The 27,909-nt window shown below is 39.3% G+C and overlaps 1 protein-coding gene across 1 annotated transcript in view; it reads right to left on the bottom strand.

Moving 5' to 3' along the window:
- FBN1 (fibrillin 1) overlaps positions 1-27,625 on the bottom strand; it is a 158,363-nt gene extending 130,738 nt beyond the window's left edge. The window contains exons 1-5 of the mRNA XM_075273441.1: positions 27,436-27,625; positions 27,008-27,266; positions 10,113-10,195; positions 7,512-7,610; positions 371-466 (exon numbers count right to left, since the gene is read on the bottom strand). Coding sequence (XP_075129542.1) covers positions 371-466; positions 7,512-7,610; positions 10,113-10,195; positions 27,008-27,180 — 451 coding nt within the window. The 5' untranslated portion in view covers positions 27,181-27,266; positions 27,436-27,625. The remainder of the gene's footprint in view (positions 1-370; positions 467-7,511; positions 7,611-10,112; positions 10,196-27,007; positions 27,267-27,435) is intronic.
- Positions 27,626-27,909: the final 284 nt, after the last annotated feature.

Below are 27,909 nucleotides of genomic sequence, written 5' to 3'. Positions count from 1 at the left end.
GTGCAGACACTATTGGCATTTAGGGGAGAGGTTTATAGGCATGCTCTGTGACATGTGTAGAGGTCAATGGAGGGGGGGGGGGGGGGTGACCATCAGTGAAGTCACTTATTGTGGTAGATTGTTTCTTATCTATATATACATGATAGCTGTATGCTGTGTGCTGATAAGTAAGGCGGGTGCTGCAAAGAAATCTCCTACGGTAAATAGGAAGTTTCAGTATATTATTTGGTCAAAGTGGCCAGTGTAAGAATTGTAGGATTTTTAGGATTTCTTTCAGATATAAATAACTAAAATTTTTAAAAACCTCACCAAAATTCTTTAAATATAAAAAACATTCCCTTGAAGCATTTAATAATAAAAAGTTACTTACGCTGTCCACAATGTGTTCCCGTATAACCCTTCTGACACATACAATGGTCATCGCTGCAGGTGCCACCGTTCATGCATCTGATGTTACACTGCTGAACTGAAATTAGAAGTGAAGAATCGTTATAATATAATATAGAAATAATTATGGTAGAAAAATGATTACCTAAGCTGAAATTGCAAAAAGCTACTTGCAACTTTTTAGACACCAGAAAACTAATGTACAGGGTTTGATACTTGCCCCCTCTATTCCAACTCTGGTTTGGAAACAATTGTCATACTATCAGAATTGTTGGATTATTAGATGTCAGGAAATTCGCTGTCACACTATAATTTGTATTTCAACAAGCAAGTCAAAGCTTATTTCCCATAATATGCACACATAATAAAATCCTAACAACATGAAAATGATTGAGAGATATCCCAGACTCTATTCACAGATATTATAAAATAACATATGTATTACATTTCCGGTGAGTATTTTCTGTAATTGTAAATATTGTATAATCGTATTTATCTTCTTTGTATCTATCTATTTGTAATGTTCACTGTATTTGTTGGAGAACTACACCTACACAAACTCACCACTCCGAGTTTCTGGACTAACTCCCTTGAATAATGTAGGATTTAACAACATAATCAGTTAGGAAAGGATTGCCAGGTCATGTCATAAACAGCTGACCTTTCGAGTTTCTCTCCGTATGGGGTTGGATCCTGATGTGCAGACCCCTTCCAGAGCAGAACCAGAATCCAGAACACCCCTGATGAGACCCAGAAGGATGAAACAGCTGTATGTGTTGGATACACTAAATTGATGAATCCTCTTAAACCATAAAAAGTTTTATTCATATGTATTTTCCTGATAATAAGAAAAAGCCTAGCTGCTCATTGACGGTCAATACATATAAAGATCCATCCTATGGTGTCACAAGTATGAAATACTACTGTATATTCTCCATCATAAACAGGCTTTTGACTGTCCCACAGGGAAGCAGATGAGCCCCTGGTCAAGGGTGGGCCCTTCAGCCACTCAACTCTTGCACAATTGTATAGTACAGTTGTAGTATCCCAGTGGGGCCATCACTGGAAAGAAATTTTAGAATTTTTTCTACATTCCTACATTTTAACATGTTTACATAACAAATGTCTTTGCAGATGTCCTGTAACTTTGAACTGGAAGATGGTACGATCCATGACTTAGAACATTATAGTTAAGGGGGGAGACAGATAATCTCCTGCCTCCTCATGAGGAATGAGGAGGTATCGAGCTAAGGTATTCTGGTTAGGTGATCAATAGGATATCTGTAATTTGGTTCAAGAGTAGATCTGCAGTCAGGAGATGGAATTTATCCATGCTCATTTTTGTGGCAATTGTTTGCAAGAAGTGTCTGTGAGGGTAAAGTTATTTGGACCTCATAGCTTTAACACTGCCTGTAACCTCAGGTCAGGCATGGCAGCCATTTTCAAATATACATCCCACAGCCAGGATGTTGTGGACACTTTGTAGTTTTAGTGGATTCTGAACACTGTTATAGAGGAAGACTGTCCTAGCAAGGGAGACACCAGCCTCAACTGAAGTCTTAACACTGCTTTAAGCTTAAGCCTCAATTGTTATAGAGATTTTGTTGTTTGTTCCCACTAAGATGCAATGAAATTCTGGGTTGTTTGTACCATTCATTGTCTATTGAGTCTTCAATCCTGAAACATTAACATCAATGGCACCCCAACCACCGTCTGGCTTAGAGAGACACAGGAAACCACAAGGTGTGCCCTGGGCAATATTACAGTGCAGGCACCCTCTTCACTGTGCCAGCCCCTGAATAGTGGCAGAGAGACTACAGCCACCGTGAATCCAATTACAGTACATCTATCATAACTGGTCTATGAGTCCACATAATAAACTATAGTTTATTCAAATGTAGATGCACCGGGACACATAGGTGCAGACACAGGCCTACAAATATCCTCCCTCCCTGAGCCCCACCTTCTCATAGTCACTGCAGGAGCCCCAATTTTGCTGTTGTCTGAGGCCCGTTCCTGTGTGAGTACATATCCCTGACTCACAGAGCTAAGAAGGCAGCAGTCTACGAATAGGCCCCATGGACAAAAACAATCCAAGGCAAGGACTAGGCAGCTAACTTCTAATGCGAAAAAAATGTGTGCCGGCAGAGTTTTATAAATTTGGAAAAAGGGATCAGGTAATATTTGCATGTAGCGGTGGAGTGGATCTCCAGGCTGAATTTTACTGCCAATGGCTAGGCAACCGAGTCCAACAATGACCCTTTAGCTTGACTTGGGCTGTCGAAGCACTATTGAGCTGTATAATCTATGCCTCCTCTCTACACCTCTGCTGTGCACCAACTGATGATCAACTGACTAGCCTGGACTCCACTGCCTGCAGATTCATATGGGAATGATCAGTTTTGTGAAGAAGTAAATAATACCAGGGTTCCTTGAACCCTGAGCCTTGGTTCAGTCAATGCCAAATTTGTTGCAGCATATCTTCTATCTTAGTTCCATAACTAAAGGTTTTATTGTATGGTCTGTAAATAAATAGCAAATATTATAGTCAATTTATGAGTATGCTAAAAATATACTGAAACACAATAAACTTGATATGAACAATGTAAAGCATGATGAATCTGTCTCGTCACCGTGCCTGGGTCTCTAAATGAAGAACATGATAGCCGAACTTCCCAAATGTGATAATGTAGGTTCTATTTCAGGAAGCTGGTTGGAGGTGTGAATATGACTTGTGGGGTCTTGTAGCACAAGAGTGCATAGTGTTGCACGCATCCAATACAGGATTGGACCCATAACAGGTGGCAAGAATTAGACATTTTATCACACTTTTACTTATTGATCTCAGTTGTTGGCTTCCAAAAAAAAGAGAGAATATTTTATTGCTATCACAGAGAGTTTAATGTCCTAGTGCCCCTGAACCTCCAGTAAAGATATCTAAAGTATCTACAACTCAAGGTTAAAATAACCGTATGCAGTGTCTGATGTTAAGGAAAAAAATGACATACTGATGTCATGACAAGACCGAAGGCAAAGCTTTCTAAAGCTTATGCAGTAAAAATTTCACTAACGTCTAAGAGTACCATACCCTACATCCAATGTTACCTTCTACATCTATTAAACATGTCTAGAGTGAATGAACCAGACATTCTACACATTCTTATGGTTTGTCAGGGAATTAATTGTTGAACTTTTGTGGTATTAAAAGTTTGGTTAGTCTGTTTGGCTGTATCCACCCCGGACCTGTTCAGCGCCAGAAACATTAAATTATACCTATAAATATGAATTATTGAGTATAATGGTACGAATAGCCAAGGGGAAAATCACAGCTAGTAACTGATAGTAGTACATATGTTTATTGGGCCTAGAACTATGAAGGATCAGAATACTCAGTACTTGTTCCAAGGCCATTCTCCTGTTCCCTAAACCCCAGCTTATGATAGAATACAATGTATTACCAATATAAGTGGATATTACAGAGAGGTATTCAATTTACCATGCACTAATTATTATATCTGCATAGAGTTTGTCTAAAGCAACTGATAAGACAATGTATTTTTTGTTAAGTGTGACCCAAAAGTTCCTCCAACCCCATCATCACATACTTGGAGTTGATCTGCTAGAGTGGATATGTAGAGATTTTACTCCTCTAAATCTTCTGTGTGCTCAAGTTTGATGGGTGTCTTAAATTATGACAATTCTAGATAATAAATTCCCATAAAACCCAAGATAACCATCCACAATTAGGGTAGTTTTGGACATAGAAGATATTGTTGCAGACATTGAATGATCTATAAATCTATGCCTGAGTTTCATGGTCGTGCTTTATAATATGAAAGTGGATGAGAACATATGAGTATATATTTACATCAGATTCCCTAAAATCAACATGCTGTAAATTTTCAAGACAGTAAAATAAAAATTGTCTATGTATGTTATGACTTTGGTCTACAACATGACTAATGTGCATGTTCCAGCCCTCTTCGACTAACGTCAACATCTTGGCTGGGAACGTAGATAGTGGAGTATATAAAAGATTGTAATTACAGATAAATGGAAATACTGATCATGTGAAATAAAACATAATATGAAAGCAACCATCAAAAGTGATTCTCATCTGACTGCCTTCCAGGTAAAGAATAAAAGAAAACTAAGATGTCTCACATTAAAGGCTTTTTGGCTGTATAAGATTTTGGAAAGATTTATTAATCCAGTTCTAAATTAGCAAACTTAGTTGGGCAATCTGTAAATAGCTGGTCGCTTTTCCCAGTAGGAATGGAACTATTGTGATAACAGCAATGTTTGTAATGCGTCTTGGATTTTAATCAGTGCAAATAAACGCTAAGTTTTAAGGATCTTTGAAGCAGAGCTGGATTCTTTTTCGTTGTACAATCTGTAAATAGGGCAGATATGTCGCAGTGTCTGATACTGAATGATAAATCTGGCCCTTCTCCACACTATTTGGTTTAACTTTTACCAACTAAAGGGGACCTTTCAACACCTCCAGCAGCTCAGGTTGTTAGCGTTTGGAATACTTTTCTCTGGCCCCCACCATTCCCGAGGAACAAGTGCTGGTAGTCTTGGTGACTGATGTGCTATTTAAGCTCTATAATGTCAGAAGAGATTGTCAGACAGGGGGTAGTTGACAACTCCAACTGTGCCAGAATCAGTGGCACATATGATAAGAACTGGAGTTGGATGTGATGAAAGGTCCGCTTTAATACTGTCTAATAGGTAGCCAGTACATAGTTAGACTAGGTAATCTTAAAATGCTCCAGATTTATCACAGTGACTGGAGCAGGGTGATAAATCTGGAACATCGTTAAACTGTATAGTTGGTTTTACTTTTGAAAAATAAAATCCCAGAACCTTTTTTATGGTGTGTCACATCCTCTTTAGGCTAAGCACTAACCCCCGGATAAGGACAAGGTATAGAAAATGTCTACAATAGTTATAAAATGTGATGAAAGGCATGCTTGCCTTTATAAGCCAAACTGTTTAGTAATGGTAGGGATTAGAGAAAAATTTCCAACTGCGCCAGAATAAGTTGACCAAAACATGTAGTAGGATGCAAAGAGTTAAAGTTGATGGAGGTGGTGACTTAGAGACTAAGAAATAGGGGTGATCTGAAGTAAGCAGGTAAGTGAATCCTGTGATTACCACAAGATTTACCCATTATTAAAAGAAATGGCATATCACTTGGATATGCTATCACTTCCTAATCCATAGGGGTCCAACTGTGAGGAGCCCCATTAATTCTCAGAATGAAATCCTAGTTAAGGGAGTATTCAGACACTGGAATTTTATGGCATACTACAAGATACAATTTTCTTTTTGCTTTTTGTATCCTGCCCCTATCCGGGGGGAGTGGTCCATGCACCTCCATTCTTGGATTTTTTGACTCAGGGCTTTCTGTGGACTCAAATTGTATTCATACTACAAGATACCCCATTAATGTCTGGAATGGAATTAGAAATATGTGGTTGTTCCCTGTAAATCAGGGAGACAAGGGTGCTGCTCACAAGTGGAAAAAACTAAATCTCTATATCGCAACTATATCATAATTTCTTTATTTTTAAGACTGCCAGTGGATATGCCATAACATTATAAGATGGAAATCCTCATATATGTAAGGCTGAAAACGCCGTGTTTTACAGTTCCTGCAAGATGGATTCTGGCTAATCCCATCCACATATTGCAGGAAATAATGTGCCGTGGAAAAGCTGCAGCATCACGTCATTCATACCTGTGGAAACACAGGCGTGTTCCATGTAGGTATAATAAGTTCAGTAGGATGTCTGTAGAGGAAAACTCTGTGAAAATGCAATGAAAAACACTGCAGAAAAAAACATGATGCATTTCTGCCACAGTCTTTTACGCAGCTTTTTATTTTTGCTGCGTTTCGCTATATGGGGCCTTAGCCTAAAATAAGACTAGAAGTGATGTTTTAATTCTAAATATGTTATCTACTATAAAACATTGGAAAAGGGTAAATTAAATTTAAAAAATGTGTTGTTTTAGATAGCTTTCTTCCTCTGAAGGAAATATTTGGTTTGCAAGTTGTATAGGAAATTATATCATCCAAGAAGTAGGGTAGGAAATCGACTGAAGAAAACTGATTTCAATTAATGCAGCTCTTGCCAACTTCTAATTCCATTCCCATCAAGCTCATTCACATACTTTGAACTGTAGTTTAGATTAGAAGAGTGAACAGACGCTTAAGACATGGTTTGAGAATACTTTTCCAAGCTGGAGGAAAGACACGCTTCTGAAACGGAAAACAAGCTCACATGAACCCTTAATATGACATTTCCTACATTTGTTCTTACGTTGTCTGTAATATTTCCACTGAGTCTTTTTATCTGGGGAGGAATGAACGCATTCGTTTTCAAAGTATCGGTTCCATCACAGCTTTTTTTTTTTAATTTCAGCATGCAACTTGGAGAACGTCCAGGACAAAATTTTGAGGATGAGGCCAATTACTGGAGTATATTTACTTGAGTGTGTCATATTTCAGTGATTATTATACACTTTTACCACTTCTCAGGAAGTGGAAATATACTTAAGAGCTTATAAAATCACCAGTTCAAATTACTGTGAATGATCATTTCTTTACTTCGAAAGTTCTACATTGCATCTTGTCTTGTACTTCCGACTCCAAGATACAAAATTAGCATCCCTCTATTTTGGGGCCAGAGGAGATGGCCGTCACCCGGACACTGTACTCTGCACCTCTCTCCCATATCTGCTTTTACCAATTGTCTTTTACCAATTGGACTTTGGAGGGGGCAACACGGTGGCTCAGTGTTTAGCATTGCAGCACTGGAGTCCTGGGATTGAATCCCGCCAAGAACAGCATCTGCAAGGAGTTTGTATGTTCTCCCCGTGTTTGCGTGGATTTCCTCCTATTCTACAAAGACATACTGATTGGAAAAAAAAAAAAAGAAGTACATTGTGATCCCTATATGGGGCTCACAATCTACATTAAAAAAAAAAAAGGACTTTGGAATAAAGGTATCATTTTTCTGAAGATTTGCTGAGGGCCCCCCTTTCTTCTCTTCTCTATATTCTGAGTATATATAGATTTCCATTTATACAGAAACCAGGCACAATACAGAACTTACTTGATTTTGATCCGCATGATGGCGCTGTTTGACCGGTTGGACATGTGCACATATTAGGCCGTGAACAGAATCCATCACCGCAGGAATGGCGACATATAGCTGGAAGCACATGATGAGTTTTAATATTGCAAATGTGATATAAAAATTAAATCATACATGTAGGCTATTACCCAGCAACAGCTATATAAATAAAACACGATGACATCATCTGTTAGAATGAAAATCATGCATCAAAAATGGCCTTGCATGCCTGGGTGAAAATATGGTGACAAACATATCTTATAGTAAAACACCACCATTTTTATATTCCTTGTGTAGGAAAATCTGCTTATCTGGCATACAGGATTTACATTACAAGGTAATAACATGAGTCTGCTGCAGGTGGCAAGACCTTTTCCAGCGAAAACGAGGGGTCATTACTTTATCCATTAGTATTCAGGTCGGTCTCAGAGGGAAAAATGACATAGTAAATATATAGTATATACTGTATAAGCGTATTTAGGCTCCTTTTGAGGGCATTGTCTGGACATCATGATATCTGTTTGGGAAGTTTAGATCCGTATTGTAATATGGTCTCTGGAATGGGACACACACTCATACCTATTTATATATGTCATTGGCAATGTAGGGAAATACAGGGAAATGTATGGTCAAATGTTTGTGTGAACGTCACCTTTACATATCCTCTGACATGTCACAGATATAGGTCAGCATATGACATAAGTGGGGGTCAGTGCTTGTCTGGTAGTCAAATCCCTGTTCCTATACCCTTTTCCAACACAATAATGGAAGTGATCAGAGTATAGATAGCTAGGCTTTATCATTATGTAATACTAAAACAAAATGTAACAGAAAGAATCAATCGAGTCAAATCAATGAAAAATACTCTAAAAAAATCAAAGACATTTTATTTCGATAACATAAATCCACCGGACTGCCTGGCTGACATTTAGTGAGCGTTTTTCGGAGGGTGTAACCTGCATGTAACATAACTATGCTGAGGCAGTATGTCTGCTTCCCGTTTAGGGCTCCATAATTTATGGAGAGCAGTAACATCTGTGCAGGATATGTGCTGAAAAATGATGATGCGGTGTAATAGTGGAGATGATGAACAATGACTTGTTGCCATTAGTGGCCATTGCCTTCTATAATCTAGCACTCGAATTACATTGAGGAAGTTCCAATCTTATGTGCAATGGTAAAAAAAAGGTGTTTATTGTAGCAGGTGTGTGAACATGTATCCCCTGATGTCCATAAAGCCACTAACTGGAGCTTTCCATCCTGTAAGAATTATTAAGACATTATTTCTCTGTCTTATTGTCTGTCTGTCTGCAATGATTGATTTATTGGATTTGCCCAGTTCTATATTAGTAAGAGCATGTGAAGGCAAAGTCTAAATGGAGAAAACATATAGTAAATGAGGTTGAGGGTAACACAGGCTGGATAGGGTTAAGAGATTAAGGGGGTTTACTGTTGTTTAAAAGAAGGGGTGGATGGTAAAATATCATGACGGGAACTAAAGGGTTCTTTTGTTTGCAACAGTGCAGAGGATTCTTCCTGCACAGTATAATGCCCTCTCAGTGTGAACCCACACAGTATTATGCTCTCCTTAGTGACCCCCACATAGTATATTATCTCTGTAAGTGCCCCTACCCCACACAGTATAATGGCTCCTCAGTGCGACCCCACACAGTATATTATCTCTGTAAGTGCCCCTACCCCACACAGTATAATGCCCTCTCAGTGCGACCCCACACAGTATATTATCTCTGTAAGTGCCCCTACCCCACACAGTATAATGCCCTCTCAGTGCGACCCCACACAGTATATTATCTCTGTAAGTGCCCCTACCCCACACAGTATAATGCCCTCTCAGTGCGACCCCACACAGTATTATGCTCTCCTTAGTGATCCCCATACAGTATATTATCTCTGTAAGTGCCCTTATCCCACAATGTATAATGGCTCCTCAGCGGCCAGCTGAAACTATAATGACTCCAAACCCCACATTATGATTCCTCAGCTTCCACACAGCATATTGTTTCTGTCCCCAGCCCCCATGCAGTATAATGTCCATAGTCCTTACATAGTATAATGTCCCAGATCCCATACTGTATAACGTCCCAAGAACACTCACAGTATAATGTCCCCCAGTCTCACATTATATAATGCCCTGAGGTCCCACACAGTGTAATGCCATTGTCTAGAGCATATAGAGTAAAAGGGCCCAGGGAGTGATAGTGACAATTTTTCTGAATACTCATCTTAGCACACCCTCCACCTTCTCTGGTCCTGGTGCCCGCACACAGGTAGAGCAGAGAGTTTTATGTGAGGTGTGAGTACTAAGAATTGTTCTCACTGCTCTCTACCTGGGCCCAGCTAATAACCTATGATCTATTCAGTACTGATGGAAACCTCTAACCTCCGGGTAGGCCCGGTAGCCAATGAGCCACTCTCCTTCTGAAGATGATGGCTGATGATCACCATCATTCAGAAAAGTTGTGGCACTCAGGGTTGGCAAGTAGGTGGTGAAACACAACCTGTTAACCTAGGAAATATAGTATTAGCAGGTAAGTATATAATAAAGAGATGGCAACTTACGGACGATGCATTGGTTTCCTCCTGGTAATGTTTTCCACCCGGGACAACAGTATGCATTGTATCTGGATCCGCAAACATTGGGTCTTAAAAACAAAAGCAGAATATTAGACCAATGTGGCTAAACGGCATTAAAGTGTCAAGTATAGAAACAGATGTTCATTTCTTTATGTCATAGGAAAAAGGACTAAGAGTTGTATTTAATCTAATATCATTACTCATGCAAGAAGAAAAAATCAGGTAGCTGCAGAAAAGTATCAGCTTTCTGAGGTTTATGTAACTGACACATTATTTGGTTGGTGAAAGACAAGTGGAACGGACGCTGCGCCTGAGAGTTTAGAAAATAAAAAACCTGATGAGGTATTAACGGTCACCATGGCCCACGTTCTGCCCAGCTCAGCAGTATTTTAATGAGTCCAGGATGCTCTCACTCAGCTACAACTTAATGAGTTGGACTCTCCCCAGGCACAACAAAGTCCATTAAAAAATTACAGACAAATGGTCATTTCAGGGACCTTTAACTCCTTAGATGCTGCATAACACACAAGCCGCTGTATTTCCTGTTACTAAAATAAGCAACAGGAAATAAGTACGCAATTTTACGATAATCTTTAGAACATCAGTGACTGCGTTCACAGACACTACCGTGGCATGCAGAGTTCTTAAAAAGCTCTCTCTAGTTCTTTCTTCTGCTATCACTGACGTGTCAGCGCTTGCTTTTTACCTGAATAAAGGTGGTTCTATTGTGACTGTAAAATATATTACGTACAAGTTGCAGAAGGCGACTGCCTTTAAAAACGTACATGAATGGGATATAATACTATATACTAGGGGGAATTTATTAATTATCTATGGTAGCTTTTCGGTGTTCATGGTTGCAGTTATGGAGCATCTTTAGTACATGACTCTTTCTGGCGCCAAAGATGCACCACATTGTTCACTCTGCACCTCACTCACCATTTCTTTGCGAAAGTGAGCAGAGAGCAAAACGGGCTGGGATGGGAACATGAAATCTACGGCAGTTCCTGACTGGTATCAATTTCAATTCTGCTGCATGGGGTTGCGCCTAAGGGGCTAGATCTCCTTAAGAAGTCAGGTGCACCTTGTGCCTGTGAGAGACCTTGTTAAGACTAGTGTATGACACACCAGTCTTAAAAAATTACGCCCAAGAGGGCAATCAAGTGCATATATTGTGGGAAGGGGGACGTGAGAAACGGCTACACAGGAATAAAGTGTATGGCTTTCTTGAGAGTACAAAGGTCAGTATTACTAGCCTCATTAACTATTATAATACAGCATAGCCACTGTGACTACCATGTAACAAAAATCCTCTAAAAAAAACACTAAAGCCAGCCATACACTTCAGAATACTGTAGGTCAATCTCTCGCTCCACATGGTCGAGTAAAGCATATGCACTGCATGTATACTTGTGTACTGTACTGAGAGAAGTCTTCTGGCGGAGGAGTCCGACAGTGGACAACCTTGTAAAGAACGAAAGGTTTAGTTGGATTCTGTAGTTTATCTTCCCCAATATATGGCATTGGAGAAAAGTCAGGAGGCCAGTCATACACATTAGATGATCACCATTACATGCGTATAGTCACCTTATTCCTGGATATAACCTAGTTCTTCAATGGGATTATTTCTGGACTTCCAGCAATATAATATGTTATTGGCCAAAGTTTAATTGTCTATACATTTCCCTTGGAGAAATATAGTATTACAAGAAGATCATACAAATGAATGGATGACTATGTAATAGAAAAACCATTTCTGCCAGAGCAGTAGTACCAAATCACCTCAGCTCACCTTAGACTGCTTTTGTCATTTTTCCAATACTAAAAAGCGCCACAACTGGTCCTTTTTTAGGTAGGTGAGATGTCAAAGTTATACTTACATGTCTAAACATGCTCGTGTCCATGTTAAGTGTCTAAACACTGCTCAGCGGATAGATTATCACTATAGATAACAACCAGCTACATACAGTGGGTACTTTCTGCCCTGCAAAACTAACTACCTGGTATCCAAATTGAGTTGAGAGTAACCAGACTGAGTTGATCCATTATTATGCAGCTTTACTTCGCAGCACTTTGCTTTGGCTCATAGAAGGGGCCCCAAAGTGTGGGACTCCACTGCAATGTCTATATGGTCTAACAGAACATATAGACAGGGGGTGTTTTAACCCCTTAACCCCTGCGTCATGCTATTACTTAGCACTCAGTGTATATTGTATAACATTCAGTAGGGACGAGTACTAGCTGCAGGAGGTAAAATAAACTGGTATAGCTTAACTCCTCAGATACCATGGTCAATAGTGATCATTCGCATCTGGGTGGTTATTAAGCAAGATCACTTACCCCTTTCAACCTCTCGGTTCCCTTGTGAGGAGATTGCATTGCCAAGGCAGCCAAGAGATCAATCAACAGCCCCCTGGCTGGCTTTCACTATAAAACATAGGCAATCTACTGTATATGCAATACACTGCAATACAGAAGTACTGCAGCATATTGTACAGGGGATCAAGCTATCCCATGTTCAAGTTCCTTTGCAGGACAGAAAAAAGAATATAAAAAAGTTTCTAAAGTTTTTAAGAAGCATATAAAAAAATATTAAAACGTAAAAAAAAAGAATACAACCAAAAATAAGTGAAAATTGTGAGAAGGTGACAGCCAGAGTGCTGGAGTCCAAGAATATCAGCCCCAGGTTTCTGACATATGTGTGGTCCAGGGCAGATCTGGAGTAGGCCTCAGCACAGGTGTAGATCCTGGGCTCATTACTGGGCCAGAAAAATGCTGCATCTCCTGCATTGCAAGGCAGTTCCATGAGGTGAAAGGAGGTGTGTGGTTCTGTCCTGTAACCCTGAGTCCGGTGAGACAATATTGCTCCTGTTTTGTTTGTATCAGTACTGGTTTTTTTTATTTTGTTTTTGCCTAAAGTTAAGGCTGTATTTTATTTTGCTAATTTTGTGCCTGAAGCCAAAGTTTATTTATTCTCCTGGGTTTTTTTTTCTAAATAAACAGGTTTGCTGCAAATTTTGTGTCCGTCTTGACTGTTTGAGTTCACACCACTGCTTCTACCGAGCTAACTTCCCCACAATATATAACATTTCCGGCTAAAGTTTCACTTTTCTAACCATTTCTATCCAATGCAACAACTCAAATAACCAAGGATCAGATATCACAATCCAAGTTTCACTGTACACAGACCCATTAGAGATGAATACTAGGTGGCAGTACACAATACCTTGGACCACATATTCAAAAGTGACAACCAATATGGCTGAACTTCCTTCCTTTTGCAGAAAATATTGAGTACAAGATAACTGCTATAAAATAAACATAATTACCCAAAATTTGACCACAAATTATAATAGTCTACAGCCATTTCATTTCCTCATCTGAAGTAGACAGAGCAGTAAACCAGCGCTGTGACTCTTACTATAAGGTCGGGGTTCCATAGTTTCTCTGATCCGAAAAGTGATGGTGTATCCTAGGTGTAATAAATCATGCTATAACTTGAAAGTATGCTTTAAACCCCATGAATATCTGGAAAGGGGTAAGTCTGGACAAGTAGAAACAGAACCTTGAACAATAATGAAGTTTCTACATATGGACACACAAACACAGAATTATCAGGGAAGAAGACTGCAGTGTACTAATGGACAAGGGTTGTAGAGTGGGGAAAAACTAAAGAAGGGGCCACACGGTGGCTCGGTGGTTAGCACTGCAGCCTTGCAGCGCTGGAGTCCTGGTGTTCAAATCCCACCAAGGGCAAAAAACCATCTGCAAGGAGTTTGTATGTTCACGGTGGACCAATTCTTAGAACATGGGCTGAGAACATGATCAGCACTACATCCAATGAGTGGCTGAGAGGAGTGACAAGCAGAGACCTGGGATGCATTGCAGTGGAAACCTTAGGGGATCAGTCAGGATAGTATCGCAAATGTTACCAGCTTGCCAACCCCATAAAATAATAATCACAGCCCCTTCATACGGACATGGAGATAGACTGTTATTTTATGAAGGCACGGTGCATCTACATCTAAGGTAGGTGGCCACTAGATGATGTCAGATTGAGCTACTGGGAGAACTGAGTTGCACATGGATGTTGCAGCCATGGTGGCTAAGAAAACCTGACCTGTCTCAGAAGGTGCCCATTTATTTTTAGTTAGTAAATTTAACTTAACATGATCTAAAAGTAAAACCCCTGGACAACCCTTTTAACCCTATGTGAACCATCTGTGTTGACATCTAGTGGCCAATGTGAAAACTGCAGGTTTGACATTTCTGATTTCTGTACAGATTGCCATATTAAAGAGATAAGACTAAGCTCATATAATAGTGCACGACACCTGATATATCCTGGAGGAACTAGTTTTTAGAATTAGGGTGTGACAAACGTACATTTGTAACACATAGTTTTCCTATCTATGGAAAAACTATGAAAAATTGGCTTTAAATCCTTGTTATCAAGAATCAAGCTGTATGTGTTCTGCTGCATGATGTATTACATACATTAAGTAGATAAAAGAAGGTTAATAAAGGTGTTATAGAAAACCTATAGATAGGTTATGAATATCACAGTCCCAGAAAATTCCTTTAAAGGTGCATTCACACAATGTATTTTGGCTCGTAATCTGGCACGTCTACGCCGCGGGAGCCTTTGTGGGCCGTATACGCTCCCATTGATTTCAATGGGAGCCGGGATCGTATACGCGGCGCTATTTTGCGGCCGTGATTTTGAGGCCTAAGTCCTAAATATACTGTACTTCTGCCATAACATAACAATATGTACGCTTATATTCACAGGGCAACCTATTATATTGGTTTGTCTGCTGGACTATATAGTAGTAATGGTCAGAAGTGAACTGTTAGTATTTATTAGTTATCTACTAATACAGATCACACCATATGACTTATTATTACAGCATGCGCTTGTTAGTGTTATGTGACCTTTTCCCCATGGAGTTCAATATTAAAAAAACAGGGACGTTGTATTTAAAACTAGAAAAAAATATTCTGCTCTCGGAACATTGCCTAGAACTATTTGTTAAAAAAAGAGAAAATTCTCTCATCTCAGCTAAAACACGTGTGTCACAAAGATCTTGCAATGGACAGCAGAAAATAGGATTTGTACCAAGTCCACTCAAAATCTAACTAAATTTTTCCAGCAGCAAGGTAGAAAGGACAAAAAAAAACATACGAACGGTGATTCGACATTAGAAGACTTTTACTAGTAAGTAAAAAAAATAGATCTTGAAGGGCAAAATGTCACTGGTGCAATAAGTTATATGTCACCTTTACATATGTTACTTAAATAATATTTCATTTATTCTGGAGGTCCACAATACCCTTACCTTAGATTAGGTTTTCCCTAGGGACAAGGACAGGAGACAGGACCCTGGAGGAAGGATCAATCTGCCTCTATATCAATTGTCTCAACAAGGCAATGATTGTATATATAAGAAACTGTTATTTTGTCAAGTTATTTCTGACAATATAATAATATTTTATAATAAATGTTATACATTAAATATTTAACCAAGTTCTTTGTATAGGCACATAGGCTGAGTGAGATACTGTATGCTGGCTATCTGCATGTAGTGCAGTGAATGTACTATACCATGCACCACTCTTGAAGGGTTAGGGTAATACAAAATACTAAAAATGCTGTTCAATCTGGGGGCAGTATGTTATAGAGCAGAAGGAGCTGAGCAGATATATGATATATAGTGTTGCGTGAAATCTTTTAGTTTAGTTTCCTTCCTGATTCTCCTCCATAGAAGGAGTCTAGACAAAGTTATACTGAATCTTTTCCTACAAATCTATATATCAGTCTGTTCAGTTCCCCTATCACATGCCGCTGGCAGACTGAATAACATTTTCCATGTCACAAGTTCACTTTGAGTTATAGGACGTTTTTCTCTTTTGTACAAAAGATAATTTGCACAATACTTCTCAACTGATAAATAAAACATCTGCTTGAAAAAATATATTCCTACGTAAAAAAAATATAAAATATTATATTTATATATACATATATATATATATATATATATATATATTTATTATATTCCTATGAAAATTAACTGTATCTTGTAATGTATATATAAATATATAAAACTATATATAGATGGTGATATCGCATTCATTGTCTAAATGTATAAAATTACAGATAACAGAATACAGTAATATTCAGTCCATGTCTCTCTACACTGTGAACTGTGATCCTTTCATCTTTGGGTATCTTTTTCACAAGGACATAATGAAGACGGAGTATTTTTCTTGGGTCATACTACTGTGCATTACAGAGTCTGAAATAATGTGGACAGAAAGTATTCATCAGATGTGATTATTTCGCTTGTCCAGGGTGTATCTCTGCATTATATTACATGAGGGTCCAAACATCCCTCCATTGAGAGATTATCCAGCTGTTGGACTAGAAGCCAAAATTTTTTAAAAAAAGTCCTTTCTTTTTTTTATGTTCGTCTAGAGAATAGGCTTGACAGTCCTGAGTGCCAAGGGTGTCAAATACACAACATCCCCAAGTGGCAGCGCTATAAGGAGTCTCCCCATACTACATATACAGGAAACCTCCCAGAGATAGGTTATCTGAGGACAATCTAGCACTGGAGCAGTATGAAACATGTACATCCCAGTCACTGGTTTCTACAAAGCAGGACATTTCAGCTGTAAATCATTATCTCTAGATTCTGGACAAATGTACTGCACACAATAAATGGAAAATCTTCTTTGTAAACAGAACTAAATATACTGCTCCTAAAGATAGCAGAATGACGCAGTCACTGTCTTTACATATAGGTAGAAGTGACTACAGAAGACACTAGCTACAGACCCAACATGTCAGCATGTATTCACACAAAGGAGAACAGTCAGGCCGCTGCACATGGTCTTATTATGGCCCCTTGTTAGAGAAAGCTGTAATAAAGCACTCAGTGGTACATGGGCACATACTGTACTACTTCATACGACTGTACTATGTCATATGGAGATGGAAAGCTTTGCACATTCCATATTTATACCAAAATTTAAAATATGTCCCTTTTTTGGCACTTTTGAAAGGTGGGAAGATATTAGTCATGGTTAATGAGGAGGAGGCAAGACAGATGTATTATTATTTAACACAGACAAATGCCCAAATGGAAGCAAATATGTACCCCCATTCATTATTGGTGTATTCTGTGATGTAGCTATAGGGTTCACAATTACAGCAAGGCCCCTAAGTGAGGGGAGTCTACAGTTAACCACTCTACAGACACCATTATGTTATACTTGTATATATATATATCTTCTTTCAAGGAGATGATTTTCGGTGTCTATTGCTGATGTGTGAAGATGCTACAGCTGACTGGTATTTCTTTCTTTTACTGTGGACACGTGGGACTCTGTTACAGCCTGGGAACCTACCATCACCCACCTACCCCATGTGGTTATGGAAGCTTGGCAAGAGAGCAGCACCCTGTCTACCTGGATGGATTTAGACTTCTTTGGGCAGTAGAACACAGTGGTAAGAAGAAAGGAGGAGGAGGAGGGCTTGTGATGAAGGACATTTGGGACATTTTTTGTGGTTAATGGACAACAGTGCTGATGCAAGATACCAAACTATCAGCTGTGAGCATGAGATCTCACCACCTACCAAAGGAACTGCCACATGTTATCATGATAGCTGCCTATGTCCCCCACCTCTGCAAAAAAAACGCTTCTGTCTGTTATATCTACATGCTGTGACCCCCTCCTCGTGTCCTCCAACCACGGTCGGGCTGTATTATCAACATGACTCCGCACAGAGAACTAAATGATCCTGCAGTGTGTCTGCGTTTCTTTCTTTGTAGTTGCTATGATTCTGCCATGAGCTTGTATATGTTTTCTCTCTTGTTATATACTACTGTACTATCTATGAAACTGTATCACTGAAATTTCCCCATTGTGGGACTATTAAAGGATTATCTTATCTTATATTTGTTTACTTACTCCTCAAATCTTATAACACATAGGGTTTAATCTGCTACACCATCAAATGACTTTTTACTGTTTATTTTTTTTGCAACCTGTATTTTTGGGACTTTATGTGCTGTTTTCTATATGCTAGTGGATTTGCTCCATTTTTTTAGTGGTTTTAATACATGAATTTTCAACAGAGATTGTTATTGTTTTCTCATATTTGGATACATAGCATTTTATTCTTTATAGGTTTGTACAATATCATTGAGACCCGTGATTAGTTATGGTCAGATGATGACACTTGCATCATAGGTCTGCTTCTTGATCCCGAAATCATGCAATCTGTAACGGTTAGGGGTATATGAGAAATAAGCCCAAGTACAAGTATCCTTGTGTCAATTACAGAATTAGGAGGAAAGAAATGTGTGCAGTCAAGACATGGCTGGAGAGACTATCCAAGAAGGAGAATGTGTATAATATAAAGGTGTGGGGGAGTATATAATATACAGAGCAGGAGGAATGTATAATATAAAGGTGGGGGAATATAAGTGAATGGCGGTGTATAATTTAAAGAGGGCAGTGTGTAATATAAAGGTGGGAGGGGGGCTGTGTGTAATACAAAGAGTCAGTGTATAATATAAAAGGGAGGGAGCTCTTATATAACATAAAGGTATACCCTGTAAACACAATAATTTAAAGGGGCAATAAAGAAAGGAGGAGCTTTGGGGTTCGGTCGCAAATGGTGCATGGTGGATGGGGTTGAGCAATATCAATGAGAGAATTAAAGTAGGGAGGCTGATCTAAAGTTTGTCTTGGGATCCATAGGATTGTATTAAGCCACTGATGGCAGAAACTTTGTTTTGCTTTTGTTTAGACATTTGTTACTGAAATTTTCCTTCTTATTCTTTTATTGACAACAGATGTCATAGACAGCAGTACTGGGGGAAGGAGTGGTCTGACACAAGGGAACACGTTGTGGTGGCCCACAAAGGAGGGCACTGTCAGGTTCATGTGGAAGCTAAAGACGTAATTTGGGACACAGAACAGCCATAGAGGGTGTGGTCTAGCACATTAGAGATTTGGGAAGGGTGTGGTCTGGCACATAAGACACTTGGAGAGGGTGTGGTATAACAGTGTAATAGTAACAATCTATAGTAATCTGATGCTGGAAAATCTAACTGTCCCATTACTAAACTGTTAAAGATGTGCCCGAGCACAAGTTTGTACATTGTTTTCATTGGCAACAAGAAGAATGGTAAATGCAGCTCTGGACTGCAATGCAGACTGTAATTCAGAGCCAACCCAAGACAAGCAATGCAATGTATTTAGAATGTCGCCCCCATGCCTTAAGGCACACGTTTGGAACCATATTTAGATTGTGTCTACATCTGTAAGTAATTTTTCATTCCAACCAGTAACGTTTCCAACCTTTCACCCTCATCCACTGTAATAGTATTTAATACCGGTGTCATTTCTCTCAATTTGTAATTTAAGATAGAAAGAAAAGTGATTTAGGAGGACCCGCGGCCTCTCCTGACATGTCTGTATAGGTAACTACTCGTATTCCCAATAATATATTAGTTCTGTAACATCTTTTCTGAGAGGTGCCATTCATCTCTTATTTCTCCTAGAAAGGTGTGAATAAATTGAAAACGGACTGTTCCCCTGATTGTGAGCCCCATATAGGGATCACAATGTACATTTATTTCCCCTATCAATATATCTTTGTAGAATGGGAGGAAATCCACGCAAACACGGAGAGAACATACAAACTCCTTGCAGATGTTGTTCCTGGCAGGATTTGAACCCAGGACTCCAGCGCAGCAAGGCTGCAGTGCTAACCACTGAGCCACCGTGTTGCTCCATAGAGTGGAATTAATTAAAACCGGAGATTACATGAGCCTTAATTAATTCCCAACAGGCACAATCCTCGCCTATATCACTAAAAGGCTCTGGCCTCTTAGCAGTTCTTGTGCTTGCAGGCTCACCTGATCTCAAATCTACACCAGTAAGGAACTAGTCTAGATTTTTGGTATCTCACAACAGTTTTCTCAGCCCCCCCCCCCCCCCCGGCTTGCCTAGATTGCACCCCATATCAACCACTGTCTAAAAATGTGGCAAGCAGGGCAAAGGAGCTCAGATGTGCCAGGATGTACCAAAAACGTTCCAAATTGAGGCACCTTTTTGAGTATATTCTTGGCACAGCTCAAATAATAAATCTGGGCCCCAGTGTGAACATGCTGCTGAATTTCTGTGTGTTTTTTTGCAAGCCCCCATTGCAAAAAAAACACTGAAACCACTGCAAAAATTATCCAAAAAAGTAAGTTATGTGAAAAACAAGCCTCTGTTCGATTTTCGGCAGGTTTTCACAGTGGGTGGGTCCCAAGATAAAAGCTAAAAGCCGCTACATGGCACAAGCTGATAGCCGCAGGCGAAACCCTATCGGAAAATGACATGCTGCAGGTTTATAACTTGCAGTGCAGATTACTTTGTTCTATTTCTCATCCATAATGCTGCTTCTGTAGGCTACAGGCAGGTTAGTGCTGGCAAGTTCGTGGCAGCTAACCCACTGCGACTCCTCCCCATGTGTCCCCAGCCTTAGATGCATAAGCATAAGACAATCCAATCTCGAGTTCTGCCAACAACTTTTTATACATTTTAAGAACTTTGAAAGCTTAACACTAGTAAAACTAAGACAGTTTAGATAAGAGAGTCCACTGGGAGCATCAATGACTTCATTTCTCAGCATGTAAAAATGAGGATCTCACAGGCCAGATGCGCAAAACACATAAAACTTTACTGTACCGCATAACTATTACAAATAAAAAAAACATCTTACCACTTTGTTTAGCTATAAAACTGTGATAGTCTCTTACCCTGTTTGGAATGACGGGGTTATCCCCTCTGCTTGAAAAAGGAAAGAATCTCCCATCACCTATACTGTTACTGTAGATTCCGTCATTAAACAGGGTTAACGGAAAGTTCACACTGAATCGCTGCTCACATTCTAAGCACTGGATAAAGTTCTCAGCCAACGTAAACATTACTTACAAGTACTCCCAAAGTCTCATCACTAGCACTATAGTATGCTGAACGTGCTGCAGGCTGGAATAGACAACATAGCTCCAATCTACTTCCAATCCAAATCTTACAATTCTAATTTGCATATAAATGAGATATTCGTGCAATGCAGCAGAATTATCTACTGGTCCAACACCCAAGTATTGAAAAGAACATTGTGATCAAAGTAACAGACTGTGTATAAATATCATGGCCTCTCTTTTCAGTACATGTACGTTATGTAACCACTCACTATACAACCTGACCTGATTAGATTCTCTTTCTGTTTTTCAGCATCATATGTATCTCTCTAAAACAGAACTTTACTAGTTAAAGGGGGTCTTCTCATCGTAGCTTGATATCCCCTATATCCCGATATCGGTCAACAGTACTGTCAGTGACCGACTGCTTCACCCCAAGTGTGAGAAGGAGCGCTATTGGAGGTTCTTCCGCCCAACCGCGGTCAGGCTGTATAATCAACATCAGGCTAAGCGAAGATCAATCCGCACAAAGAACTAAATGATCCCGAGTCTTTCTTTTTAGTTGCTATGACTCCTAGTGTCTTTTCTATCTGCTATGCGCTTGTATGTGTTCTTTCTTGTAATACAGTCCTATGAAAAAGTTTGGGCACCCCTATTAATCTTAATCATTTTTTGTTCTAAATATTTTGGTGTTTGCAACAGCCATTTCAGTTTGATATATCTAATAACTGATGGACACAGTAATATTTCAGGATTGAAATGAGGTTTATTGTACTAACAGAAAATGTGCAATATGCATTAAACCAAAATTTGACCGGTGCAAAAGTATGGGCACCCTTATCATTTTATTGATTTGAATTCCCCCAACTACTTTTTACTGACTTACTGAAGCACAAAATTGGTTTTGTAACCTCAGTGAGCTTTGAACTTCATAGCCAGATGTATCCAATCATAAGAAAAGGTATTTAAGGTGGCCAATTGCAAGTTGATCTCCTATTTGAATCTCCTCTGAAGAGTGGCATCATGGGCTACTCAAAACAACTCTCAAATGATCTGAAAACAAAGATTGTTCAACATAGTTGTTCAGGGGAAGGATACAAAAAGTTGTCTCAGAGATTTAACCTGTCAGTTTCCACTGTGAGGAACATAGTAAGGAAATGGAAGACCACAGGGACAGTTCTTGTTAAGCCCAGAAGTGGCAGGCTAAGAAAAATATCAGAAAGGCAGAGAAGAAGAATGGTGAGAACAGTCAAGGACAATCCACAGACCACCTCCAAAGAGCTGCAGCATCATCTTGCTGCAGATGGTGTCACTGTGCATCGGTCAACTATACAGCGCACTTTGCACAAATAGAAGCTGTATGGGAGAGTGATGAGAAAGAAGCCGTTTCTGCAAGCACGCCACAAATAGAGTTGCCTGAGGTATGAAAAAGCACATTTGGACAAGGCAGCTTCATTTTGGAAACAAAAATTGAGTTGTTTGATTATAAAAAAAGGCGTTATGCATGGCGTCCAAAAAGAAACAGCATTCCAAGAAAAACACATGCTACCCACTGTAAAATTTGGTGGAGGTTCCATCATGCTTTGGGGCTGTGTGGCCAATGCCGGCATCGGGAATCTTGTTAAAGTTGAGGGTCGCATGGATTCCACTCAGTATCAGCAGATTCTTGAGAATAATGTTCAAGAATCAGTGACGAAGTTGAAGTTACGCCGGGGATGGATATTTCAGCAAGACAATGATCCAAAACACCGCTCCAAATCCTCAGGCATTCATGCAGAGGAACAATTACAATGTTCTGGAATGGCCATCCCAGTCCCCAGACCTGAATATCATTGAACATCTGTGGGATGATTTGAAGCGGGCTGTCCATGCTCGGCGACCATCTAACTTAACTGAACTTGAATTGTTTGTCCAAAATACCTTTATCCAGGATCCAGGAACTGATTAAAAGCTACAGGAAGCGACTAGAGGCTGTTATCTTTGCAAAAGGAGGATCTACTAAATATTAATGTCACTTTTCTGTTGAGGTGCCCATACTTTTGCACCGGTCAAATTTTGGTTTATTGCATATTGCGCATTTTCTGTTAGTACAATAAACCTCATTTCAATCCTGAAATATTACTGTGTCCATCAGTTATTAGATATATCAAACTGAAATGGCTGTTATAAACACCAAAATATTTAGAACTAAAAATGATTAAGATTAATAGGGGTGCCCAAACTTTTTCATAGGACTGTATATTACTGTATTATCCATGATGCTGTAACACACTGAATTTCCCCATAGTGGGACTATTAAAGGATTATCTTATCTATTCTATCACTTGCAGATTGTAGGGGTCCAACAACTGAGACCAAACTCAGACCACTGCTCCATTCAGAATGGGGACCCATTCTCATTGTTGCTGAGTTGATAACTATTCCCTCCACCCTCTGATCTTGTTATATGTCTACCAGTAAGAATTTCATAGACTGACACTAGGTTCACACTAGCGCCCGGAGTCTGTTCTGAGCTTTCCGTCTTCTACATGCAGAAGACGGAAAGCTGTCAGACCGGGTCCAGCCATGTGTGCCGGTGAGTGTTTTATGCTCTCTGCCGCGAAACCGTTTTTTTTTAAGCCGGACACAGAGTACTGCATGTCGGACTCTGTGTCCGATTTAAAAAAAATGGTTTTGTGGCAGAGAGCATAAAACGCTCACTGGCGCTCACGGCCGGACATCTTTCAAACCCATTCAAATGAATGGGTATGAAAGAGTCCTGCAGGTTTCCGTCTCCTGCTCAGTTTTGTGCAGGAAATGGAAACCTGCATGAACGGAGACCGGGCGCAGATGTGAACGAGCCCTGACTATGTGATAAACTGACATTCATCTCATTACTGTCTTCACATTCTTGAAGAGATCAACCACAAAGTGTACTAGACATGCCTATATAAGACTAACAAGGAGATGCTTATCCTACATGATCTACAAACATATTATTATATAACTGAAGATACACAATTATATATTATTACTGCACCATTGTACATAAACTGGGCCATACAACTAATGTGGTAGGCCTCACTCAATATTAACTGTGCTTAGACCCCCAACAATGTGCAGTGATAAGGGTTGATGTGTTAATGCTGAACATGGGCACATCTGAATGGGGTTTATATGTTCTTCATGTATTTATATGGACTTATTCCAGGCACTCATCCCACAATCTCAAGAACAATCAGCTTCCATGAAAACTGACAATACAATCTTTGTGACTGGTGGGAGGAAACCCGGATTTTAAGTTCTACCAAAAGTGACAGAAGAACATGAATATAAAAGATCAGTAAAGTACTCAATACATTGGCCCTATATAACAACCATACAGTCAAGTGTCCAGTGAACTTTCTAGTCTTGGATGCTTTATCTAGTCAAATACAGTCCATTACTGAAGGCTATAGAAACTGTAAGGGGGACAAGTGTTTCCTGCACCTGGAAGGCGTGCAATGCCTTACAATACATAAACATATGAATGTACTTGTGTTTATATCTTAAGGTTACATTTTCAATTTGGAGCATTTATTATACAAAGTCAACCTCTTAAGTTACTACTGTTACTGTTCTCTATGCACAGTTCCTTGGAATTTATATAGGACTGGCCTGATAAAACACAGCTGTATGAATAAGCCAACTGCAGTGCGTCTTATTCCTTTAGCCATCTGTATAGTGTCTTAAACATTACAGAAGAATAATTATGCATTGCTCGCTGCTCTTCCATCACGAGGGAATTAAAATTGTACTAACTTTTCTAGGTAGTTTCAGCATTGGGGAGCACCAACAGCTTTATACAACTTACCTTTGTAAAAACCATTGGAGATCCCCCTACTGGCTACAGTGCCCACTACAGCACAGACTGTTGATAAGATCAATGACACTCCAATGACACTCTCCAGATAGCAACAGGCAACACCACAATTCTATCCTAACTAAACATTCTGTCTATCTCTCTATTTATTTATTACTCTAGAAGACAGATTTCTTGTATCTATCTATTTATCTATCTATCAGTCTAAGTGTATTTCTGTTGTAAAAGTCACTTTTATCATAATATATAACATAGGAACAATATATTTCTTTATAAAATGGAAAATATTGCATCAAAAATTCTATTTTCAAAACTGCAATATTTCAAGAATATCAGTATTCGCCCAAGTTGACTTGACTGTTCTCTTCCTGGAACGCGCCTCACTTACATACTCCAAATGTTTAGGTAACCTCCAGCTTAAAGTGATGCAATATACTGTATGTCAAAGGGACCCCACCGCAAATGATAAACTAAGTTCAGTTACGTCAACCATGATCTAAGCAAAAGTGTTTGGAAATATGTTCCCTCAAAAATAATTCATGGGATTTTTATTATCTGTTAGCAAAAAAATTGCACATAGCTGACATATTTTGGCATGAGCTCTCTATATCCTGTCATTTTAATACAGGCTGTCTGAACAATTCTCTGCAATGATCTCTGTCAGGGGGTCTCATAGCAATTTCACAGTAACAAACAAATGACTTTCCGGAAACTGTGCGATCATAGAGAATTACAGGCATCGCTGAAAATGTTACCCCAACCCATTCAATATGTTTAAGGCTACAACTTCTAAATAGACAAGTATTTCTGGAAGCCTATGGCTTGTGAATGCTCAGTTTATGGGGTTTTCATAATCATACAGAACTGATATTGATATTTTTTATAACCTTATTACTTTATACCTGAATACTTTAACACTTATACTGTATATATACTCATATACTTAATATATATATATATATATATATATATATATATATATATATATATATATATATATATGCCATTTTTAAAATATATACTGAAGACCTCCTTTCCCCATAGATTATAATAACCCCTTTGGGCAGGGTCCTCTATACCACTGCATAACTTGATCACAATGTTAGTCTATTAAACTTGTTTTGGGGCTTTTTTATGTTAAGCCCTTTTCAGATGTAAAGCATCATGGAATTAATGATTTATAAAAAATAAAAAAAAAAGTATAATAATGACAATGACAGATGTTTATGAAACTGTATAAAAAAGTAGAATCTCCAACTTCAGTTGCAGAGATACTGATATAAACGTAGCAAAAAGCCTATCCGATCCCTTAAAATATCTGTGTTCCATACACTCTAAGCCTGTGTGTGTGAGAACAAGAGCTATCAGTAAATCTCTACCCATGATGTAAAGGTCCACTCCCCATTTTTGTGTAATCCACATGATAGAACATCTAAATCCCAGTGTTTGTATTATATAGAACCCACCCTTATGATTAAAGGCTGGAACCCTAACATTTGCATCTGTATAAAGATTCTTAAGTATCTCTGGATAATGACACCGCTCTGGTGTGCTAGACAGATCTGGCATAGTTAAGTGGAGCTGGCACCTTAAGATAACTATGCCAAGTGGCACTAGTACACTGTCTTAAGATACTGTGTACTGGTTATATGAATATATGAATTTAGAGTCCATCAAGAAACCTGCGTCCAATTCACAGTCACAAAGTAAATAATTCTATATGTGCATATAAATATTATGGATAAAACTAATAATAAACAGCACTACTTGGATTAAACATTTACATATATATATATACATATATATATATTATATATAATATATATATATATATATATATATATATATATTGGGATAAATATATATATATATATATATATATATTATACAATATAAAATAATGTATTAGTCAATCAGATGTGAACAATATAATTAACATCTAGTCTATGTCAACCTGTCATATATGAATTCTTCCATATTGTTCATTTGGACAGGTACAGTAACATATATAACAGGGATTACCTATACATTTGCAGTAAATGACTGATACTTACCCTTTGAGGACATCATGACCCACTCCAGCACCTCCACCTCTTCTCTTGGCTCTGTTGGCTCTGGATTCCTTGACTGTATCAGATGTCACATCTTTGTCAGCACCTTGACTGGCACTGAAGGAGAGCAACACTGTAAATCCCAGTGCCAGCCCCAGCAGAGTAGCTAGCCTCATCCTGGTGCAGCTCACAGGGGCTTCTTCTCCTCCAGGTCCTCTCTAGTCTTACTGCCCAGGCTCAGATGTTTGTGCTCCACAGGCTCCTGTCCAAAAGAATAAAGAAGAGCTCTTCTCACATTAGGAGGAAGCTGCAAGCTGCCAGAAGCCCCAGCAGAGATCCTATCTACCCCAGCGCTGCGCTATCTAGCCTCCAGCTTCTAGCTACCCTGCTCCAGACTAGCGTTACGCAGGCAGAAGTGTGCACAGCCCTACCCCCAAGACGCACTGGCCAAGAAGTGACTTCCAGCAGGGACAGCTTCAGCAGGCAGTGAGGGCTGCACATGCCATGGTGATCCTTGTGCTGTCAGGACACAGGCTATTTAGAATTTATACAAGCAAGTGGCCGTCAGGGACAATAAAGTAGATAAAAAGCTTTAGTGGCAGTGAACCCGCCCAGAGACATCAGGCAGGAGCTGCGGCTGCTCCTTCTCCTCTCCAGGCTCTGCCTTTCTTGGCTGCAGCAGCTGCTGAGGCTGTCCAGGGGCTGTGTGCAAGCAGGGCTCCATACACACCAGCACTGGGCTGCGGCATCCCTGCACCCTGGCAGTGCATTGTACCTGGACAGATGGCTGACAAACGCCTAGGACATCAATCTGATGCCCAAGCTCGCCAATATCATAGACAAAGCCATACCCAGGGAAAGCTGGGTGACGATATAGTGGCTATCTATGGGATATGGTAGAGTCT

This window comes from Leptodactylus fuscus, chromosome 5, assembly GCF_031893055.1.
Source record: "Leptodactylus fuscus isolate aLepFus1 chromosome 5, aLepFus1.hap2, whole genome shotgun sequence".
Lineage (NCBI taxonomy): Eukaryota > Metazoa > Chordata > Amphibia > Anura > Leptodactylidae > Leptodactylus > Leptodactylus fuscus.
This window is presented reverse-complemented; position numbering and strand designations above follow the sequence as displayed.